The sequence below is a fragment of the Carcharhinus amblyrhynchos genome, chromosome 31 (genome assembly GCF_965287045.1).
Source record: "Carcharhinus amblyrhynchos chromosome 31, sCarAmb.v2.hapA, whole genome shotgun sequence".
Classification (NCBI taxonomy): Eukaryota; Metazoa; Chordata; class Chondrichthyes; order Carcharhiniformes; family Carcharhinidae; genus Carcharhinus; species Carcharhinus amblyrhynchos.
This window is the reverse complement of record NC_137354.1, coordinates 6,764,958-6,783,525: the sequence shown is the minus strand read 5'-3', so window position 1 is coordinate 6,783,525 and position 18,568 is coordinate 6,764,958. Positions and strand designations below refer to the sequence as shown.

General features: G+C 40.2%; 1 protein-coding gene across 5 annotated transcripts in view; it reads left to right on the top strand.

Annotated features, from left to right (window-relative positions):
• The window catches only part of p4ha1b (prolyl 4-hydroxylase, alpha polypeptide I b), an 82,721-nt gene that overhangs the window by 23,135 nt on the left and 41,018 nt on the right, over nucleotides 1-18,568 (top strand). For all 5 annotated transcript variants that reach the window (XM_080215806.1, XM_080215809.1, XM_080215808.1 and 2 more), the window contains exons 2-6: nucleotides 8,809-8,926; nucleotides 11,446-11,542; nucleotides 11,740-11,891; nucleotides 15,248-15,385; nucleotides 17,850-18,089. In XM_080215806.1, the coding sequence (XP_080071932.1) occupies nucleotides 8,839-8,926; nucleotides 11,446-11,542; nucleotides 11,740-11,891; nucleotides 15,248-15,385; nucleotides 17,850-18,089 (715 nt within the window). In that variant the 5' untranslated portion in view covers nucleotides 8,809-8,838. The remainder of the gene's footprint in view (nucleotides 1-8,808; nucleotides 8,927-11,445; nucleotides 11,543-11,739; nucleotides 11,892-15,247; nucleotides 15,386-17,849; nucleotides 18,090-18,568) is intronic.

Genomic DNA, 18,568 nt, shown 5'->3' with positions numbered 1-18,568 from the left:
AGTTCTGGGTGCTGCACTACAGCACAATCATACCCAGTCCAAATTATATTCCAGATAGTCAAAGCTCCATTCTGTATGGATAATGTTTGAATTTTTGAAAGGCCCTTTTTACTTGATGTGTAGAAGTGGGGAAGAGGGAAATTCCACAGAAAGGTTTGTGAAATTCCACATAACAAAATCACGTAATTGTACAACAACCCACCCCTCCCCGCCCGCCCCGTGCCAAAGGAAAGCAGTTAGCTGAAAACAAACACAGTTGTTTTCATAGTCACACTCCACTCCTATATGTTAATCACTAATTCAAAGACTCAGCAATGAATACTCCAAAATAGAGGTGGCCTTGTGTTGCAGGGATCCCAAGGGATCAGTGGCATGTTTTTGGCAATAACTCTCTTCTGTTGCACAGTGCAGCACTATTCAGCACGTGAGGGGTACTAACTGAGAATGTGTCGCTGCTTCACCATTGGATTAAACAGGAGCTGAGCTGTATAACACTTAAATTTGCAGTGCAGGCATGATTCAAGGGAGAGAAGGAAAACATTGGAACAACTTATTTCAGTTCGACCGTATCTAGCCCATTGCTGTTTTGAATATATTTCCATAGTGTAGGTACGCATTAGATGTATGCACAACCGTGTTGAGTTAAAGGCTATTCAAAACCAAATGCTGCATTAGTGTAATGTCAAAATGAGAGCAGTCAGTGTTACAGAATATGATAAATGCAAAATACTGCAGATGCTGGAAATCCGAAATAAAAATGCTGGAAATACTCAGCAGGTCTGGCAGCATTTGCGGGGAGAGAGAGAGAGTGCAGAGTTAATGTTTCAAGTCAAATATGATTTTTCTTCAGAATCTTGGTGATATAATTTGCTTCTTTAAAAAAAATTAACTGAGGTACAGGTGGACATTTCCGGAGCAAACAGTATGTAACAAAGCAGATCTGTTTACTTGTGTGTACGTGGCCTGCGAGAGAAGTGTTCACTAGTGCCACTTGTATTTGGCAGCCGTTGCTGTCTGGTTACCAAAATTTAGAATCATATCATAGAATCCCTACAGTACGGTAGGAGGCCATTCGGCCTATCGAGTCTGCACCAATCACAAACCCACCCAAGACCTATTCCTGTAACTCCACATGTTTAGCCTGCTATCTCCCTCAGTACTAGGGTCAATTTAGCATGGCCAATCAACCTAACCTGTGCATCTTTGGACTGCGGTAGGAAACCAGAACACTCGGAGAAAACCCACATAGACACGGAGAATGTGCAAACTCCACATAGACAGTGATCCAAGGTCGGAATCGAACCTGGGTCCCTGCCACTGAGAGACATCAGTGCTCACCAGTGTGCCACTCCTAGATTGATTTGATTCACAATATTAATGATTTGCAACAGCATAATACTGTAGAGGCTGGAAATATATAAAAGGAACAGGAAAAGAAAGAGGCTTGCATTTACATAGCAGAGTTCAAATCCGTTGGATGTCCCAAAGTACTTTACACCTAATTGGTATCTAGTCACTGTTCTGTGGGAAGCACGGCAAGAAGTCTACTGACAGAAACTCACACAAGCAGCAACATGACAATGTCTGGATAATTTAAGACCAGTTGGTTAGGAATAAATATTGGCTAGGATACAAGGAATAACTTGAGCTAGTACCTTTGGATCTTTTACGCCCACCTGAGAGGGTTAACATGGCCTTAGTTTAATGTCTCAGCCAAAAGATAGCACCAGTAGTAGTAGTGCAGCACCCCTCAGTACTGCACTGGAGGGTCAACCTTGACTTTTAATTTTGTGTTCAAGTCCTGGGTACCAAAGCAAGAGTGTTACCAACTAAGCCACAGCTCAGATGTGAAAATGCTGGAAACACTCACTGGTCAGGCAGCATCTGCAACGAGAAAACGTTTGTCAGATTTTGTAAAAACTTTTTTATCACTAATTTTATCATTTCTATAACTTATCCTTACCTCCAAAGCTTCTTTAGCCCTCTACATCTCAGCTTGCATCTTCTGATCTTACAACTGTGGCCTTGTGTGTTTTCTCCTCAGTGTTGATAGTGGCCTCCCTTGATATCATGTCCTTGCATTCTGCATTTCTCCTCCCAAATGTACAGGGCTACATTTTCTTACCTTTTTCAAAGGCTCTCTTCTTCCCCTCTCCAGTCCTGCTTACTGTCTGTTTTTTCTTATGTGAAGTGGCTTGGGACGGTTCCAACACTGAAGTTGCTATACACATGCAGATTGTTAACTGAGAAACGCAGCAATTACTCTTAGCACTAAGATCGATTATGGCTTTGCTAGTACTTTGCATTAATGAGCCATGTAATTACTGATATAATTCAAAATAGTTAAGACTCAAAAATACTAATGGTCTAATAACTGTTGATGTCAATATTAATGGGTAATTTAAAATTAACTCCTGCATTAAAGCAATAGAAAGGAACATCAGGTGAACACCTTTATTGTTGTCTCTTCAGACTTGTGCACTACAATGCCTGTATTCAGGATATTCAGATTGCTCATAAAATTACAGTTTGAGATTTTCATTTTCAATAACATTACTACTTCCTCACTGTTTCCTTTCAAGGTGCAAGAAAAGAATGGCTGGGCCGTTGGGACTGATGATGTTGACAGCACCATATCTGATCTAGACAAATGAGGCTTCTTGAATTGTTTGACATTGTCACTAATCACCTTAAGTGATGGTTTTGGCCACAGTAGAGGGAGAATAATGGAGCATTTGGACATTCTTACTTCACACGGCGGGTGGGGAGTAATGAGGAACACAGTGCTCAAAAGAGACAGTGAAGTTGGATAATTTTAGCAAAATCAGGAAGGAGCTGGATAGATCTTTGGCCAAAGAAGTGATTTAAAGGGTACAAGTGAGTATGTTTTGAATTTTGAGACTGGCCTGATGATTGAATTATTAAATCGTTATTCCAGTCCTCTATTTCAGTTGTAAAATTTGGACACTCCTGTTGATGTGTCAAAAAAATGTGACGTGACATTTCTCACCTGCTTAAGACATTTGACGTTTTGTACCCTTGAGGTACATGAATTTGTGCACCCAAAATTAGTGTCTGACTACTGGAATCTTCAGTGTTCAGAGCTGGGCAAGGATGGGCACTTTGTGACAACCTTTGACCCAGAAGTAATATAGTGAGGAAAACTTGTAATATTTTTAATGTCTAGGGAATCAGTAGTTTTTTTTAAGAATGTACGAAAAGAACTTTGAAGAGTTTGCATCAATTGTAATTTTATTGGATTTTTAAAATGGGTCATGCGACCTGGCAACTCTTGAGTAAGAGCAGACCAAACCTGTGTGGCCAGACAGAAAGGAGAGCTGGAGGTTGGAGACAATCAGCACAGAAGAAAACTGACAGGGACAAAAAGGCGAACATAGATTTCATGTGAAAAGAAGCAAGCAAAGCTGCAAAAAAGGTCAGTTTTTTGTTTGGCAGCAAGAAGAAAAATAGAATTCCAGAAACTCTTGGAGAAGTGATTTACGAGCAAGCTAAAAAAGACTGAACCCTAAAAAGTGAAACAAATAACTCAGATGTACAAACGAGCTGCAAGTTTATGTCAGAGGATCAGATAATGAATTGAATGCTGTCAATTGAAAAGGAACAGAAAACAGCATTAGGGAAGAGAAGTTTAATAGACGTGTGCCGCTCAGTGCTAACCAAATCCAGGAACCTCGAGTGAAGTGTGTCTGCTGGTGATAGCAACTCAGATTAAATCAATTAAATTGGAAAGTTTTATGACATTGCACATGGTGACCCATTTATGCAGGGAATGATGCAGCCAGTTGCATAAGGTGTATCCATGTTGTATGGATCATCTAAAGCTAAATTTATTTGAAGTATCATTTGCCTGTTAATTTGCCTCGGTTCTGATATGTATTCAAGTGTAAGATACAAAAAGTGAGACCTTGTTTATAATTTCTTAATTCTAGGCATTGTTTGGTAAATGTGATTTAGGGTTTACTCTATGGGGAGCGTAACAACCATCAGTTTTCACATGAACTGCATGGTGGACCAATAGCAAGCCACTCCTCAAGAATGGGGAGAAAATCAGGGATTGTGACATTGCAGAATTGCAGTCTTGTTCCTATGTTTAAGTAATTGTCTTGAGCAGACATTAACCTGCAGTAGATTACAAGCCCATATTAAGAAGATTTAGGCTTAAGTTCGCTGGGAAATGTTCTTGAACTTTTATTCCTTTTGACTTTTCATGCAAATGGTTTCAAATCAATGCAAAAGTGTCCAAGCAATGCCCGTGAATTCCAACTGGATTTAGATTCTGGTGTTTGATGACAGATACTGGCTTAGTATCACAAGATGTGTATTACAACATATAACAACTGATTTTAATTATATTGCATCTGTTAATCCAACACTCAATATCAGTTGCCAGCGATGATGCTTAGGTTCACTTGTACATTTTCACTTTTCAAACAGAAAGCAAAACTTCTTTATTTTTTGAGCACTGTTGAAGGCTTCTGCCTCCTAATTTTAGGAGCATTGCGTAGTGTGTTTTTGATGTATTTGGAACCAGTTAAGAATACTCATCTTATTATTAAACATAATGTACTATGTTTTATTTATTTAATACAACAGAGCTTCCTAAATCATAACAGTGATTGTTCTGAAATCAAAGTACTTAACTGGCTCTAAAATGTTCTGGCCTCAGAGTTATGGAAGATACTACATAAATACTTGTTGTTTTGCTTACATTTATAAAATGCCTCATAACATCCTCGGGACATCATACAAGGCTTCAGGGTCAATTGTATATTTGTTAAGTGAATGACCATTGTTATCCAAAACATCCCGTAAATATAATCTACAGTGTTCTCAGCTAAACTAGTCTGTGAATCTTTTGCTTGTTTGGGTGGACAAGAATGAATTACAATTTCCATGAAGATTAACAGATACTTGAGTGCAATTTGAATGCATTAATATTATGATGAACTTCAAATGGTTTTCTGAGTTCTAATTTAAAATTGTTTCTTACTATTAGTAATTATTATTGTTGGATTCCATTGCTTGTGTTGGTAACTGATGTGACAGTGCAAATAAAAATAGTTGTGAATACTGCATGTTGACTTTCATGACATTTTTTCCAGAAAAGTACTGATTTTTTAAGAAAAAGAATGATTTGCATTTTTGTAACATTTTTCATAAGCTCGGGGCATCCCAGAGTGCCAATGAAGTACTTTGAAATGCAGTCAGTGTTGTAATGTAGGAAATGCACAGCCAATTTGCACACAGCAAACTGACCCAAACAGCAATGTGAACATAAACAGATAATCGTTTTATTTACTGATGTTAATTGAGGCATGGCATGAATATTAGCCAGAGCACTGGGGATAACTCCCCTGCCCGTCTTCAAAATAGTGCCATGGGATCTTTTACATTCACCCAGGAGGTCGGACAGGGATTGGTGTGACATTTCATTTGAAAGAAGGCATCGCCATCAGTGCAGGACTCCGTCAGGACTGCACCAGCATGTCAGGCAGATTTTGTGGAAGTTAAAAACTCATTACCTTCTCATTCTGATCTGAAGCAAAGATGCCAATAACTACCAAAGTCTTATGTTGACTACTTCTGTCACATCTGCATGTGGCACACCTGCAAAGTGTATGCCACAGATGCACTGATGATATGGGAAACAGAAGCAAAGTATTCCTGAAAATTGTTTTTAATAATATGTGTATTGAAAAGGAGGATAAAAGGTTGTCCTTCTCTCCCAGGAGGTGAGCCAGATTTTTTTATAGGAAGCTTTTAGTTTAGAAGACATCTTTCTGGGGGTAGCAGCAGTGGCCTCCAACTCCTTGGGATTGACCTGTTTCAAGTGCAGTTTCTGGAAATTGGTTAAACCTTGATCTGTAAAGTTTTACATAATGCAAGATTTTTTATAAATTTAAATTAGAAATTTAGTTTGAATCTTTTAAGAAGAAGGAAGTTAAACATTTCTATATTAAGCTTATAATTGCTATATTCCTGAGAGTGGGAAGAGAGAAATTTACGGTCTATTATCTCCAATTTTAGATTGAAAATTATGGGCAAAGTGGAGTGAAAACTACTGACACTTGTACATGTAATTTAAGAGATAAGTATAACCTGTACAGTTATTTGGGAGTATGGCATAGATTTAACGGAGTTAATAAGTATACTCATGTTTATGAGCATTTTCTGGTGGCTGGATCTTAAGTTTTAAAATATTTTATACATTTAACACATAAAGGCTCATATATAAAGTTTGGCAAACACAGCCAAATTCCAGAAGTCACGTAAACTGAGGCAGTGGAGTAGTGGTAATGTTACTAGATTAGAATGCAGAGGTCCAGGCTTATGCTCTGGGGACACAGGTTCAAATCCCACCGCAGCACTTGGTTGAATTCAAATTCAGTTAGTAAATCTGGTAATAAGTAATGGTGACCGTAGAAACATTGTCGATTGCTGTAAAAATCCATCCGGTTCCATAATGTCCTTGAGAGAAGGAAGTTTGTCAACCTTACCTGGTCTGGCCTATGTGTGACTCCAGACCACAGAAGTATGGTTGACTCTTAACTGCCATCTGAAATCATCTGTGGAATTCAGTGCCCAGTGAAGCAGTTGAGGCTGCCTCGTTGAATGTTTTTAAAGCAAAGGTAGACAGATTTTTGAACAGTAAAGGAGTTAAGGGTATGGTGAGTGAGTGGGTAAGTGGAGCCGAATTCACAAAAAAAATCAGCTCATTGAATAGCAGAGCAGATTCGAGGGGCCAAATGGCCTCCTCCTGCTCCTATTTCTTATGTTCTTATGAAATGGCCTAGCAAACCAGTCAGTTTAAGGGGAAGTAACGAAGGGTGACCAATGTCTTGATGGCAAAGCTCTCATCCCAGGAGAAGATAAAATGTTACACAGATCTTTTTAAATGTTTTCACATACAGGTTAACAGGGTTTCAATTTAATACCATCCCAAGAATACTACCTTCAGTCATTTCTAAAATGACTGCAGTGCAATGTGACTAGTTCATGTCACGAATTCCTAGAACAAGGCTTAAAGCTATTTATCAGCACTTTCAATAAGAAAGCACTGCATGGCTAGTTTAACAAGCTGAATATGTGATATCTGAATGCATTGTGAACAAAAGATATGTTCCATTGCAGCTGCTTCTCCCTTTACAGCCTACACTGGAAGGTATGTTTCAGAATATCATATGCTGTTGTGTGTGCACAAATGCCTGTTGTAATACACTCCTCCTGCTTGTAGTTTCTGGCTTGTGAATATGTGTGCGCTAGAATGCAACAACTGTGAAAGTAGGAATGCAGTCTTGTATTTATTTAGCGCTTCGTTGCATCTCAAAGCAATCCAGTTTGAAAAAAGTAAGCTCACAATGCAGGCAGTTGGGTCAATTTACAACTGGCACAATCTCAAACAGCAAGAAGTTGAAGGGCCAAATTAATACCTTTCTGGTGAAGCTGATTGAATGGGCTCCTGCTTCCCTTTTCTTGATGCTCATTGACTCCTTAACGTCAACCTGCAACCAGCAGAGGAGGTTGACGTGGTCCAGCTTTAACATTTCATTCAAAGTTTGGCACTTCAGTAATGTCAGTAAGAAGTCTCACAACACCAGGCTAAAGTCCAACAGGTTTATTTGGTAGCACGAGCAACAAGCTTTCGGAGAGCTGCCCCTTCATCAGGTGAGTGGAAGGGCCACTGACAACAACCCCACCCCAGGCCCTATCCTCACAGCCCCACGTACTTATCTCACTAACCCACACATCCCGGGACACTATGGGCGATTTACAGTGGCCAGTCAACCTAACCCGCACATCTTTGAACTTGTGCGATTTTGCAAATGGTCTTTCATAGAATCCTTACAGTGCAAAGGAAGCCATTCAGTCCATCGTGTCCGCACCAACCACAATCCTACCCAGGCCCTATTCCCATAACCCCACGTATTTACCTTGCTAAAGCCCTTGACACTCAGGTCAATTTAGCATGGCCAATCAACCTAACCCACACATATTTAGACAGTGGGAAGAAACTGTGGGTTGAGCTATGAGGAGAGGCTGAATAAACAAGGCTTGTACTCGTTAGAGTTTAGAAGAATGAGGGGAGATCTCATTGAGACGTATAAGATGATGAATGGGGTGGATAGGATAGAGGTGGAGAGACTCTTCCCACTCAGAAAGGACAGTAGGACTAGGGAGCACAGCCTCAAAATAAAGGGGGGGGGGCGGTTTAGAACAGAGTTGAGGAGGAACTTCTTCACTCAAAGGGTGGTGACTCTCTGGAATTCTCTGCCCGTTGAGGTGGTGGAGGCTGCCTCGCTAAATATTTTTAAGACGCGGGTTGATGGGTTTTTGATAAGCGAGGGGATTAAGGGTTATGGGGAGAGGGCGGGAATGTGGAACTGAGCCACGACAGATCAGCCATGATCTTATTGAACGGCGGGGCAGGCTCGAAGGGCTAGATGGCCTACTTCTGCTCTTATTTCTTATGTTCTTATGTTCTTAAACCGAAGCACCCGGAGGAAATCCATGCAGACACGGGGAGAAATGTACAAACTTCACACAGATGGTGACCCAAGGCTGGAATCGAACTCGAGTCCTGGTGCTGTGAGGCAGCAGTGCTACCCACTGTGTCACTGTTATTGCATCATTCAAAATTGTGCTTTCGCTTTGAGCTTTCAATCTATTGTGCACAAAAATAACTTTCTTAGCTCTTGCAGCTCACTAATACTAAACCCAGTTCTGATTTGTTCCATTCCTCTGAATTGATTATGCACTTACATTTTTTGTTTATTTTATCCATTGTAGAGTTCCAGTACAGTGACCAGTTACCGAGCCATGGCTTGTATAAGGATTTGGTGCGTTTTAGGACTCGGAGTCCTGGTTTCACTTTCACAGGCTCATAATGATTTCTTCACATCTATTGGTAAGGGCGAGTTTTCCTATTGTGAGATTGTTTCAAAAGATGCTATTGCTTAACTAATAATAGTTATCCGGGGAGACAATGGCCTAGTGATATTATTGCTCAACTATTAATCCAGAAACTGGATTGGGGTGGCACAGTGGTTAGCACTGCTGTCTCACAGCTCCAGGGATCCGGGTTTGATTCCCGGCTTGGGTCACTGATTGTGTGGAGTTTGCACATTCTCCCCTTGTCTGCGTGGGTTTCCTCTGGGTGCTCTGGTTTCCTCCCATAGTCCAAAAATATGCGAGTTAGGTTGATTGGCCATGTTAAATTGTCTGTTAGTGTCCCGAGATGTGTAGGTTAGAGGGATTAGTGGGGTAAGTATGTGGGGATAGGACCTGGGATGGGATTGTTGTCAGTGCAGATCTGATGGGGCGAATGGCCTCCTTCTGCACTGTGGGGTTTCTACGAAACTCAGCTAATGTTCTAGGGACCCAGATTTGAATCCTGCCACGTCGGATAGTTTTGTTGATTACAATAAAAACTGTCTGTAATTAAGAATCTAATCATGATCATGAAACTATTGCAAATTGTCTGAAAAATCCATCTGGCTCACTAATGTCCTTTAAAGAAGGAAATCTGCCATCCTTACCTAGTCTGGCCTATATGTGACTCCAGAGCCAAAGCAATGTGGTTGATTCTCAACTACCTTCAGGCAACTAAGGATGGGCAGTGAACACTGGCCAGTCAGTGATGCCCATGTCCCCTGAACAAATTTAAAAAAAAAACTTGAGCAATTGGTAATAGGATAGGGATGTTAATCTCTCATTAATGTTAATCTGCTTGTACAAGAGACCTGGAGAATCTGTATTTTAATGTAACTGGCTTACTGCATTTTGTATAACCAGTGGAGTTGCTATTTGAGCTATGCACAACTAAGACAAGTGATAGTCCTATGCACTAAAGTACAACATTAGTATGTTATCTGAAAGAAGCCAGATCTCTGAATTTAAAACGCTTCTGTATCTAGATATTATGACAAAATAAATGCATTATTTTAAAAACAAATGTCATTCTGTCGCCTATGCCATCTGGATTGATGTGTCAAATCAAAAGGAATTGCTCTGAACTATATGTTGTGTGTCTTCTGTGGCTGCTTGCAAAGTAATACAGAAGCAGCCTGGGAATTGGTTGTACATCTGTGATTGCTTAGCTGGGATAGTATACATTTCAAAGCATTGAAATAGGCCTGATTTTTTATTTTAAAACTTTATTTATTAGTACCACAAGTAGGCTTGCATTAACACTGCAATGAAGTTACTGTGAAAATCTCCTGGTTGCCATTCTCTGGCACCTGTTTGCGGTACACTGAGGGAGAATTTGACATGGCTGATGCACCTAACCAGCACGCCTTTCGGACTGTGCGAGGAAAGCCATGCAGACCCGGGGAGAATGTGCAAACCCTGCACAGACAGTGACCCAAGCCAGGAATCAAATCTGGGTCCCTAGCACCGTGAGGTAGCAGTGCTAACCACTGTGTCACTCTATTGTCAGATTCCAAAAAATTAATTGCAGAGCAAGGTGCATCAAACAGAGATATCAGCCCCATCATTAGTTCAACGTCCCCATTGTAAAAAAATCTGTTAACTGGAGGCCAAATGTTAATTCCTAGGCTTCATTGGGTATGACTTAAAACATAACAATGATGCAATAAACCCAGCGTGTTATGGAGGGAAACATGACTGGTTTTAAACCAACACTGGAAATTTTCATTGTCTCGTGTCTGGGTCTGTTGTGATATATTGATAGAGATTGATTTCTGTGTTTAATCTACAAGTCTGTTATTGTTATAGTAAACTACTCCCAGGATGATGGGAGGTGAATTGGTTAGACCTTGGCCTTTTTTTGTCTTGCAATATGTATGTCCCTACCAGAGAAGAATTCAGTCAGCCTCAAAACTGAGAATACAAGATTCCAGAATGTTGCATGGTAGTGAACAGTGAGACCATTACAATATTGCATATTATTATTCCAAACGAGAAAATAACATTTGATTTGGTGGGTAAGGAGTAATGTGGAACTCTCAAAAAAAACTTTAAATTCTACTGATTGTAAACGGGAACAGCAGTGTTTTAGCCGGTTGTCTGGGGTAGGTTGGATAATGAGCCAATTTGTCACTGTCACATCCAGTCTTTAAATACTTGAACCATGACAGGACAGGACTGAGAATCTCATATTAATGTTAATCTACTTGTTCAAGCGACTTGTAGATTTGCATTTTAATGTAATTTCCTGTTCATTTTATCTAAGTAGAGTTGCTATATAAGCTATGCACAGAGACAATTTTCTTGCACGCATCAAAATATTTTTTTAACATAACTGATTTCCAAAGCAATTTAGCATGAATGTTGCAGGTAAAACTTAAAAGTAAAAGAGAATAGTTCCAGTTTCATAAAAATTCTTGTTAACTTGCTTTGATAATGGAATTACCCTTTTATGTGAAGCATCATGTGTAAAACTGTTTTGCTGTCCTTGGGTAGGCCAGATGACAGATTTGCTGTACACCGAGAAAGATCTGGTGACCTCCTTGAAAGATTACATCAAAGCGGAAGAGGGCAAACTGGGCGAAATCAAACGGTAACCCGGTTTCTTGGAATTTTGAAGAAGCATTTAGCTCCCACTCTTTCAGTACTTTATTTTTCTCTTTTTCTTAATTTTCTTCCTCCATTTGTATGGCTGACATGTTTGTGCACCAAACCATATATATAAGTATGACGATATCAGCCAAGCGTTTCAGTTGGTTTCCAGCATTAATTTCTTCTCTGTTTTACTAGGTGGGCAGAAAAGTTGGATCAACTTACTGAGACAGCCACCAAAGATCCAGAAGGGTTCCTAGGGCACCCAGTGAATGCTTTCAAATTGATGAAACGGCTGAACACAGAATGGCTGGAGCTGGAGAACCTGGTCCTCAAGGACATGTCTGATGGTCAGTGGTTAATCAACTTTTTCTGAATGGACTAATGAATGCCCTTTTACCCGCACTTCCTCCTCCCTTTCACCCATTTTCCCATATGTTTCTCTCCACCAACCCATACTGTTGCTCCTCCTTTCGTCTGGAAAGATGGGACAATCCAACCTGTGACCCTATTGTGTCAGGACTTTACCTGAACCCTTTCCTCCTGAGATAAGCTGTGTGTAATAAGCAAAAGAGAAACCCATTGGCAAAAACTGAAGTATGGACATCAATAAGCACTCGTTTATCTTCAAATCTGTTAAATATTTTGATATCTCTAGTGTAAATTACAGGTTTTAAGATTATAAATGTGATCAAAAGCAACTTTTATTTTGCTTGAAGGTTAAATGTTCACTTTTTTAAAACAAGTATTTTCTCCTCCTTTGCTAGAGTTTGCCAGTATTTCTTTGAAGCAGCCAGGAGCATTTCCTTGGAGGATTTTGCACTAGGTGTACCCACTTTCTTATTTGGCATCTCATCATGATGCCACATCTGGGATCAATAACCTGGGAAAGTTGCAGGCAGTTCTGTCCTATAGTTTCATGGTGTGACGGTAGCAGTGCTGCATCCAGTACATTTTGCTCTCAGAAGTTTGTTTCTGTATTTGATCCAAACATCTTTATTTGATTAAAATCAAAACAAGTAGCATGTTGTTTGAGGAATGTGCACACATTTTGGTCGGTGCTTGTCTACTGAAAAATAATTCAGCATTGCCAACCTAGTAAGTAGTCTTACAACACCAGGTTAAAATCCAACAGGTTTATTTGGTAGCACAAGCTTTCGCAGCACTGCTTCTTTTACAGCAGTGCTGCGAAAGCTCATGCCATCAATAAACCTGTTATACTTTAATTTGGTATTGTGAGACTCTTTACTCTGCCTACCCCAGTCCAACGCCAGCAACTCCACATTATATTGCCAACCTGCCACTTATGATGCTTTTCTTTCAGTTCTTCAGTGACTGTTCCTTGCCCATTATCTACAACCTCACCCTACAATCAGTGCCTGCCTCTCTGCATTGATGGCGTAGAGGGTACATATGTATATGTATCATACTACCTTTACTTTTGACTCTTAGTTTATGACTGGCTTTGGAATGTCTGTGTGTCATTGAAGGAGGCAGTCATAAAGGTTATTTTTAACAAATGGATTCAATGTTCCACAGTGTTTCCTGACTGGATTAAGCCCAGTGCTTCATTACAGTTCCTCTTTCATCATAAGTGCACTCGAAGAACTCTCATCCAGGACTGAATTAGGTCTTTGTCTGGAGTCTAAAGGAGAGCATATTCTAGAAACTTATAACTTGGGAAGGTACCTGGACCTTATTTTTGTGTTTTTTTTTGTCTTCCGTTCCACACACCAAGTTCACATCTGCACTTTATTCAATAAATAAATTCCAGTTAAAGCAGCTGGGTTTCATATTAAAATAGTTGCACTGGAAAAGCTAGGAGTCTCTTAATGTGGCGGGGCAATTCGAACTCAATTGTGCCCTGGCCAGCAGTTTTACTGCACTAAACCTTTCAATAAACTTCATTTGGCAGAACGCTATGCAGCAAAGGGCAGTGGATCAAGTTGCTTTGAAAATTGGATGCAAGCCTGGCATGAGCAAACACAAGACTTAATAAAGGCTAATGTCTGAACATTTCACTTTTACTTCTCGATCAAAAATGTCTTGGAACTCGTAAAATCTTTTCTGAAGACGATTCTTTTCTGAATCTTTTCGTGATGGAGTGTTTTCATGGACAGACGATTGATAAAAAATGTGATTGATGTTAGAAGGAATTGAGCAGCTTTTGGCTGCTGAACGAAGTTGAGGTAGCGTTCCAAACCTGTCTTATCAAAAACTTACTAACTTATGTGAATGCAGACACGGTTGTATTGAAATGAACATGTCCATTCCTGAAGACATCCAACCCCATGTCTAGGTTTCCCTCATTCTGATGTGCAAGATAGTGTACGAGGCTACAGACCAAGTGCTGGAAAATGGGATTCGCATAGATAGATGCGTGATGGCTGGTGCAGAAATGATGGCCAGAGGGCCTCTATCTGTGTTTTAAAGCTCTTTGATTCTATATGGCACTTGCTTCCTTAATGAACTTGGGATGGCATTAGCTGAGGAGTAAGCAAGATCACAAGGGATCCAGCTACCCACTCAAAAGTTGGCTGAAAACCCCAGAGCATGCATAATACTTTTCTAATTACTGAAACTTCTGAGAAGCCCAAAAAACATCTTACTGTTGCTGAAAGGTGAAGGAACAAGAAAGTGTACAAACTGTGGACAACTTGACCTCAGGTTAATACATTACATTGGTACGTACATTAACTGACATGCTAATTTCAACAGAATAGTGAGGTGTAAGCTCACTCTGCTGATTCTTCCGTTTGCCCCAAACTGACATTCTACATTCTGGAACAAGATAGCTATTAAGACTAAACAAAATGTAATTTTACAGAAACCCCCCTAATCCCTTACAAATATTGTCACAGTTCTATGAATTCTCCTGTCCCGACTCAACTTCCAAAGACAGCGGACCAATAGAAATTCTGGTTTTGCTGCAGGAAATCATTTTACTAAAGTTTGTTGAAATAGAGCAACATAAAAACATGTTGGTAGGTAAATAACCAAAGGAATATAAAATGTTTAAACCTTGAACCAGGATGTTTGGCCCAAAAGGCAGAAACCTGATGATCCTTCAGATTCTGGTTTGGAAACTATAATTCAAATGGCCCCTATTTTAATTCCTGTCAACTTGCTAATTGCAGTTCTGACCTGACAGTTTGAAGGTGGTATCTCTTGAACTCGCCTAATGTTCAGCCAAAAGTACCAAAGTAGATTCCATTCTTGGTGCAACAGCACCGTTTTTAGAGACGTTGAAACAGGCAGGTTATTGATGACATTTGGAGAGGTTTTCCAGGCCTTTCCTTGAGGAAAAACTGTCCCAAGTACAGAAAGCACACGAGACTTGGAGGGTAAGGTCTCATTTAAGGCACAGTTGAACTGAAGCACTGTTGCGGTTCACTCAACTGACTGAACAAAGGTTCTGCCTGAGGAGGGGAAGAAAGGGAGGAAAAGTAAAATGTGTACTAAATGAATTTGCACAGCCTTTGTATATAGCCTAGCAGTTAAAAAAAAAAGCTTGAACAGAAAGAAAGTAGGCCAATACAAATTAGAACTGAGGAGGGAAGATTGAGACTAAACTAACTTGCTATTTCATCTCATTCCCTGGTTCCCTCTACAGAAGATCATTTTGCAGATACTTGGCCTGGTGTAAGTTTTTTGAATTTTTTTTTATGTTTTGAGTTTTGATGCACTGCTGCTCTGTCTTTTGTAGGGTTCATTTCTAACCTCACCATTCAGCGACAACATTTGCCTAACGATGAAGACCAGACTGGAGCTGCCAAGGCTCTGATACGCCTCCAGGACACATACAATCTAGACGCAGAGACAATCTCTATGGGAGACTTGCCAGGTATGCAGCAAAGGCAACCTTGTGTTGTGGTGGTGCCACTGGCTCATGACATAACAGGTTTTGTGCAGATGGCAGAAAGATCAGAGTAACTTTGCTGGATTTGCTAAAACTTGTAGCAGGGCACATGTATCTGAACGTAAGTTAGTTGGTGAGTTGGCAATGCCAGCATGCCAGTAAACATAAGAACAGTCTCGCCTTCTGGTGGAAAGTGGCTGAGTACGGTCAGACTGAAATACTGCCCAGTTAACATTTGCAGAGAGCTGGAAGTAATTAGATAAAAATACAAACATGTATACAGACATATGGAGTATACCGTTCGCTTTTCAAGTCGTTTGATAACATCATGGCTGGTCTGATAGTGATCTCAACTCTACCTTGCTATCTTTCACCTTATACCCTTGAGAATCTATCTAATGCAGCCTTCAAAATATTCAATGACCCCACCACTACTAGTCTCTGGGGAAGAGAGTTCTAAAGCTTAATGATCCTCAGATTCTAAAGATTTATGACTCTCAGAGAAGTTTCTCCTCATCTGTGTGTTAAAGGGAGTGCCTTTATATTTAAACTGTGTCTCCTAATTCTGGTCTCCCACAAGGGGAACATCCTCTCAGCATCCAACCTGACAAGCCTCCTCAGGATCTTGTATGTTTCATTAAGCTCATCTCTTAATCTTCTAAACTCCAGTGGATAAAGACCGAGCCTTTTCCTCGTAAGATAATCCCTGCATCCCAGGTATCAGTTTAGAGATCCTGTTCTGGACTGCTTCTAATGCATTAATATCCTTTTTTAAATTAGGAGACCAAAGCACAAGTTCACATTTTCCCACATTATACCCCATCTGTCAGTTTTTTTCCCCACACTCTAAATTAACCTGTATCCCTTTGCAGATTCCTTTTGTCCTCTTCCTGTCATCAGCAAATTTAGCAATCATATCCTTGATTCTGTCATCAAAGTCATTAATATAAATTGTAAATATTTGAGGCACTGATCCCTGTGGCACTCCTCACACCTTGCCAATCTGAAAAAGCTTCATTTATCCCCAGTCTGTTTCCTGTTAGTCAGCTAATCCTCTATCCATACTAATATGCTACACCTGACGCTGCAAACTCCTATTTTGCTTTGCAACCTTTGATGTGGCACCTTGTCAAATGTCTTCTGAAAATCTAAGAACAGCACATTCACAGGTTCCCTTTTTTCCATGTTGCCTGTTGCTTCCTCAAAGAATACAATTATGTGTCAAACATGATTTCCCTTTCACAAAACCATATTGAATCTTATTGATTGCATTGAGATTTTCTAAGTGCCTCACCAGAACATTTTCCCTACAACAGATGTTAAACTAACAGGCCTGTAGTATCCTGCTGTTTATTTCCTTTCTTTTCTTGAACAGAGTTGTCACATTTGCTATTCCCAATTTGATAGGACCTTTCCAGAATCTACTACTACCTCAGCAGCCACTTTCCTTTAAGAACCTAGGATAAAGTCCATCAAGATCTTAGGAATTGTCAGCTTTTCATCCTAATAATTTTCTCATTACCCTTTCCCCTGAGATTATAATTGCTTTTAAATCTTCACCTGATTCACAATTATTTCTGGGGTGTTATTTGTATCCTCTATAGAAGATAAATGTAAAATATCTGTTCAATTCATCCACTGTTTCCTCCTTTTCCATGATTAATTCCACATTCTTACAATCTAGAGGAGCAAGGCTCATTCTTAAAAAAACTCACTATCCGTCTTTATATTTCTAGCTGTGATTCTCTCATACTCTAAATTACCCTGGATTTCAAGGAACATCTTGTGGAGGTGAAGAATTTGGGGAGAAATTCAAGAATGCACGCCGTGCACATGGTGGCACAATGGTTAGCACTGTTATCTCGCAGCACCAGGGACCCAGGTTCAATTCTGGCCTTGGGTGACTGTCTGTGTGGAGTTTGCACATTCTCCCCGTGCCTACATAGGTTTCCTTCGGGTGCTCTGGATTCTTTCCACATGCCAATAATGCGTGGCCTAGCTTGATTGGCCATGCTACGTTGCATCTTAGTGCGGATGATTAGCAAGATAAATATGTGGGGTAACAGGGATAGGGCCTGGATGGGATTATTGTCGGTGCAGAATTGATGGGCCAAATGGCCTCCTTTTACAGTATTGGTTTAGGCAGGAATCGTGATCGGCGCAGGCTTGGAGGGCTGAGGGCTTGTTCCTGTGCTGTACTGTTCTTTGTCTTAGACGGCTAATTGTCCGTAATGGAACATGGAGAGGGGACTGCAAAAGATCTGGTATCGGCACATCAGAGTTTGGGGTGGGGTGTGTTTAAACTTTTGATTGAAACCACGCAGAACGTTTTAAATACAAAGATAAGAGTTTTAAATTTGAAGTTGGGAAATCAGATTGCAAATGCTGTTTGCTATCTGCCTGTCCCAACCAGGTGCAGGCATGATCCTGTTTCTCTTTTGTCCCTCAGGTGTGAAGCATAAAACAACACTCACCGCAGAAGATTGCTACGAACTGGGCAAAATAGCCTATACGGATACAGACTACTACCACACAGAACTGTGGATGGAACAGGCACTAAAGCAGCTGGATGCTGGCGAGGAATCTACCATTGACAAAATCACCGTTCTGGACTACCTGAGCTACGCAGTGTATCAGCAAGGTGATCTGGACAAGGCATTGGAACTCACAAAGAGATTGCTAAAACTGGGTAAGGATGTGATGTGAAAGCTTCCTTCTGCAGTGAATTCCAAACCCCCAGGTAGTAAACATAAAGGGGGCACAATCCTGCTCCAAAGGAGAGCTTAAAGTGGAAATTGATTTATGGGTCAGCAGCATTTAAAAATCATTTTCTGGAAAAAACTGAAATCGCATATTCAATAAGCAACTTATAATCATAAAATATCCATTGGAGAAAGAGACAACTTCATACCTGTATCTTTCAATTCCTTCACAAATAGAATCATGACTAATGGAATTTCACAGTAACTTCATTGCAGTGTTAATGTAAGCTTACTTGTGACTAATAAATTTACTTTAAATGTTCAATTCAGAAATTTAACCATGTGGCCAAAATAATCTAGTTCACCAAATCATTCAACTATACTAACAATGACCAGTGTTATCACTCTACACCCTAGGTCTCTTCAATCAAACAGATGAGTAATGCTCTGACAGACAAGATATGTT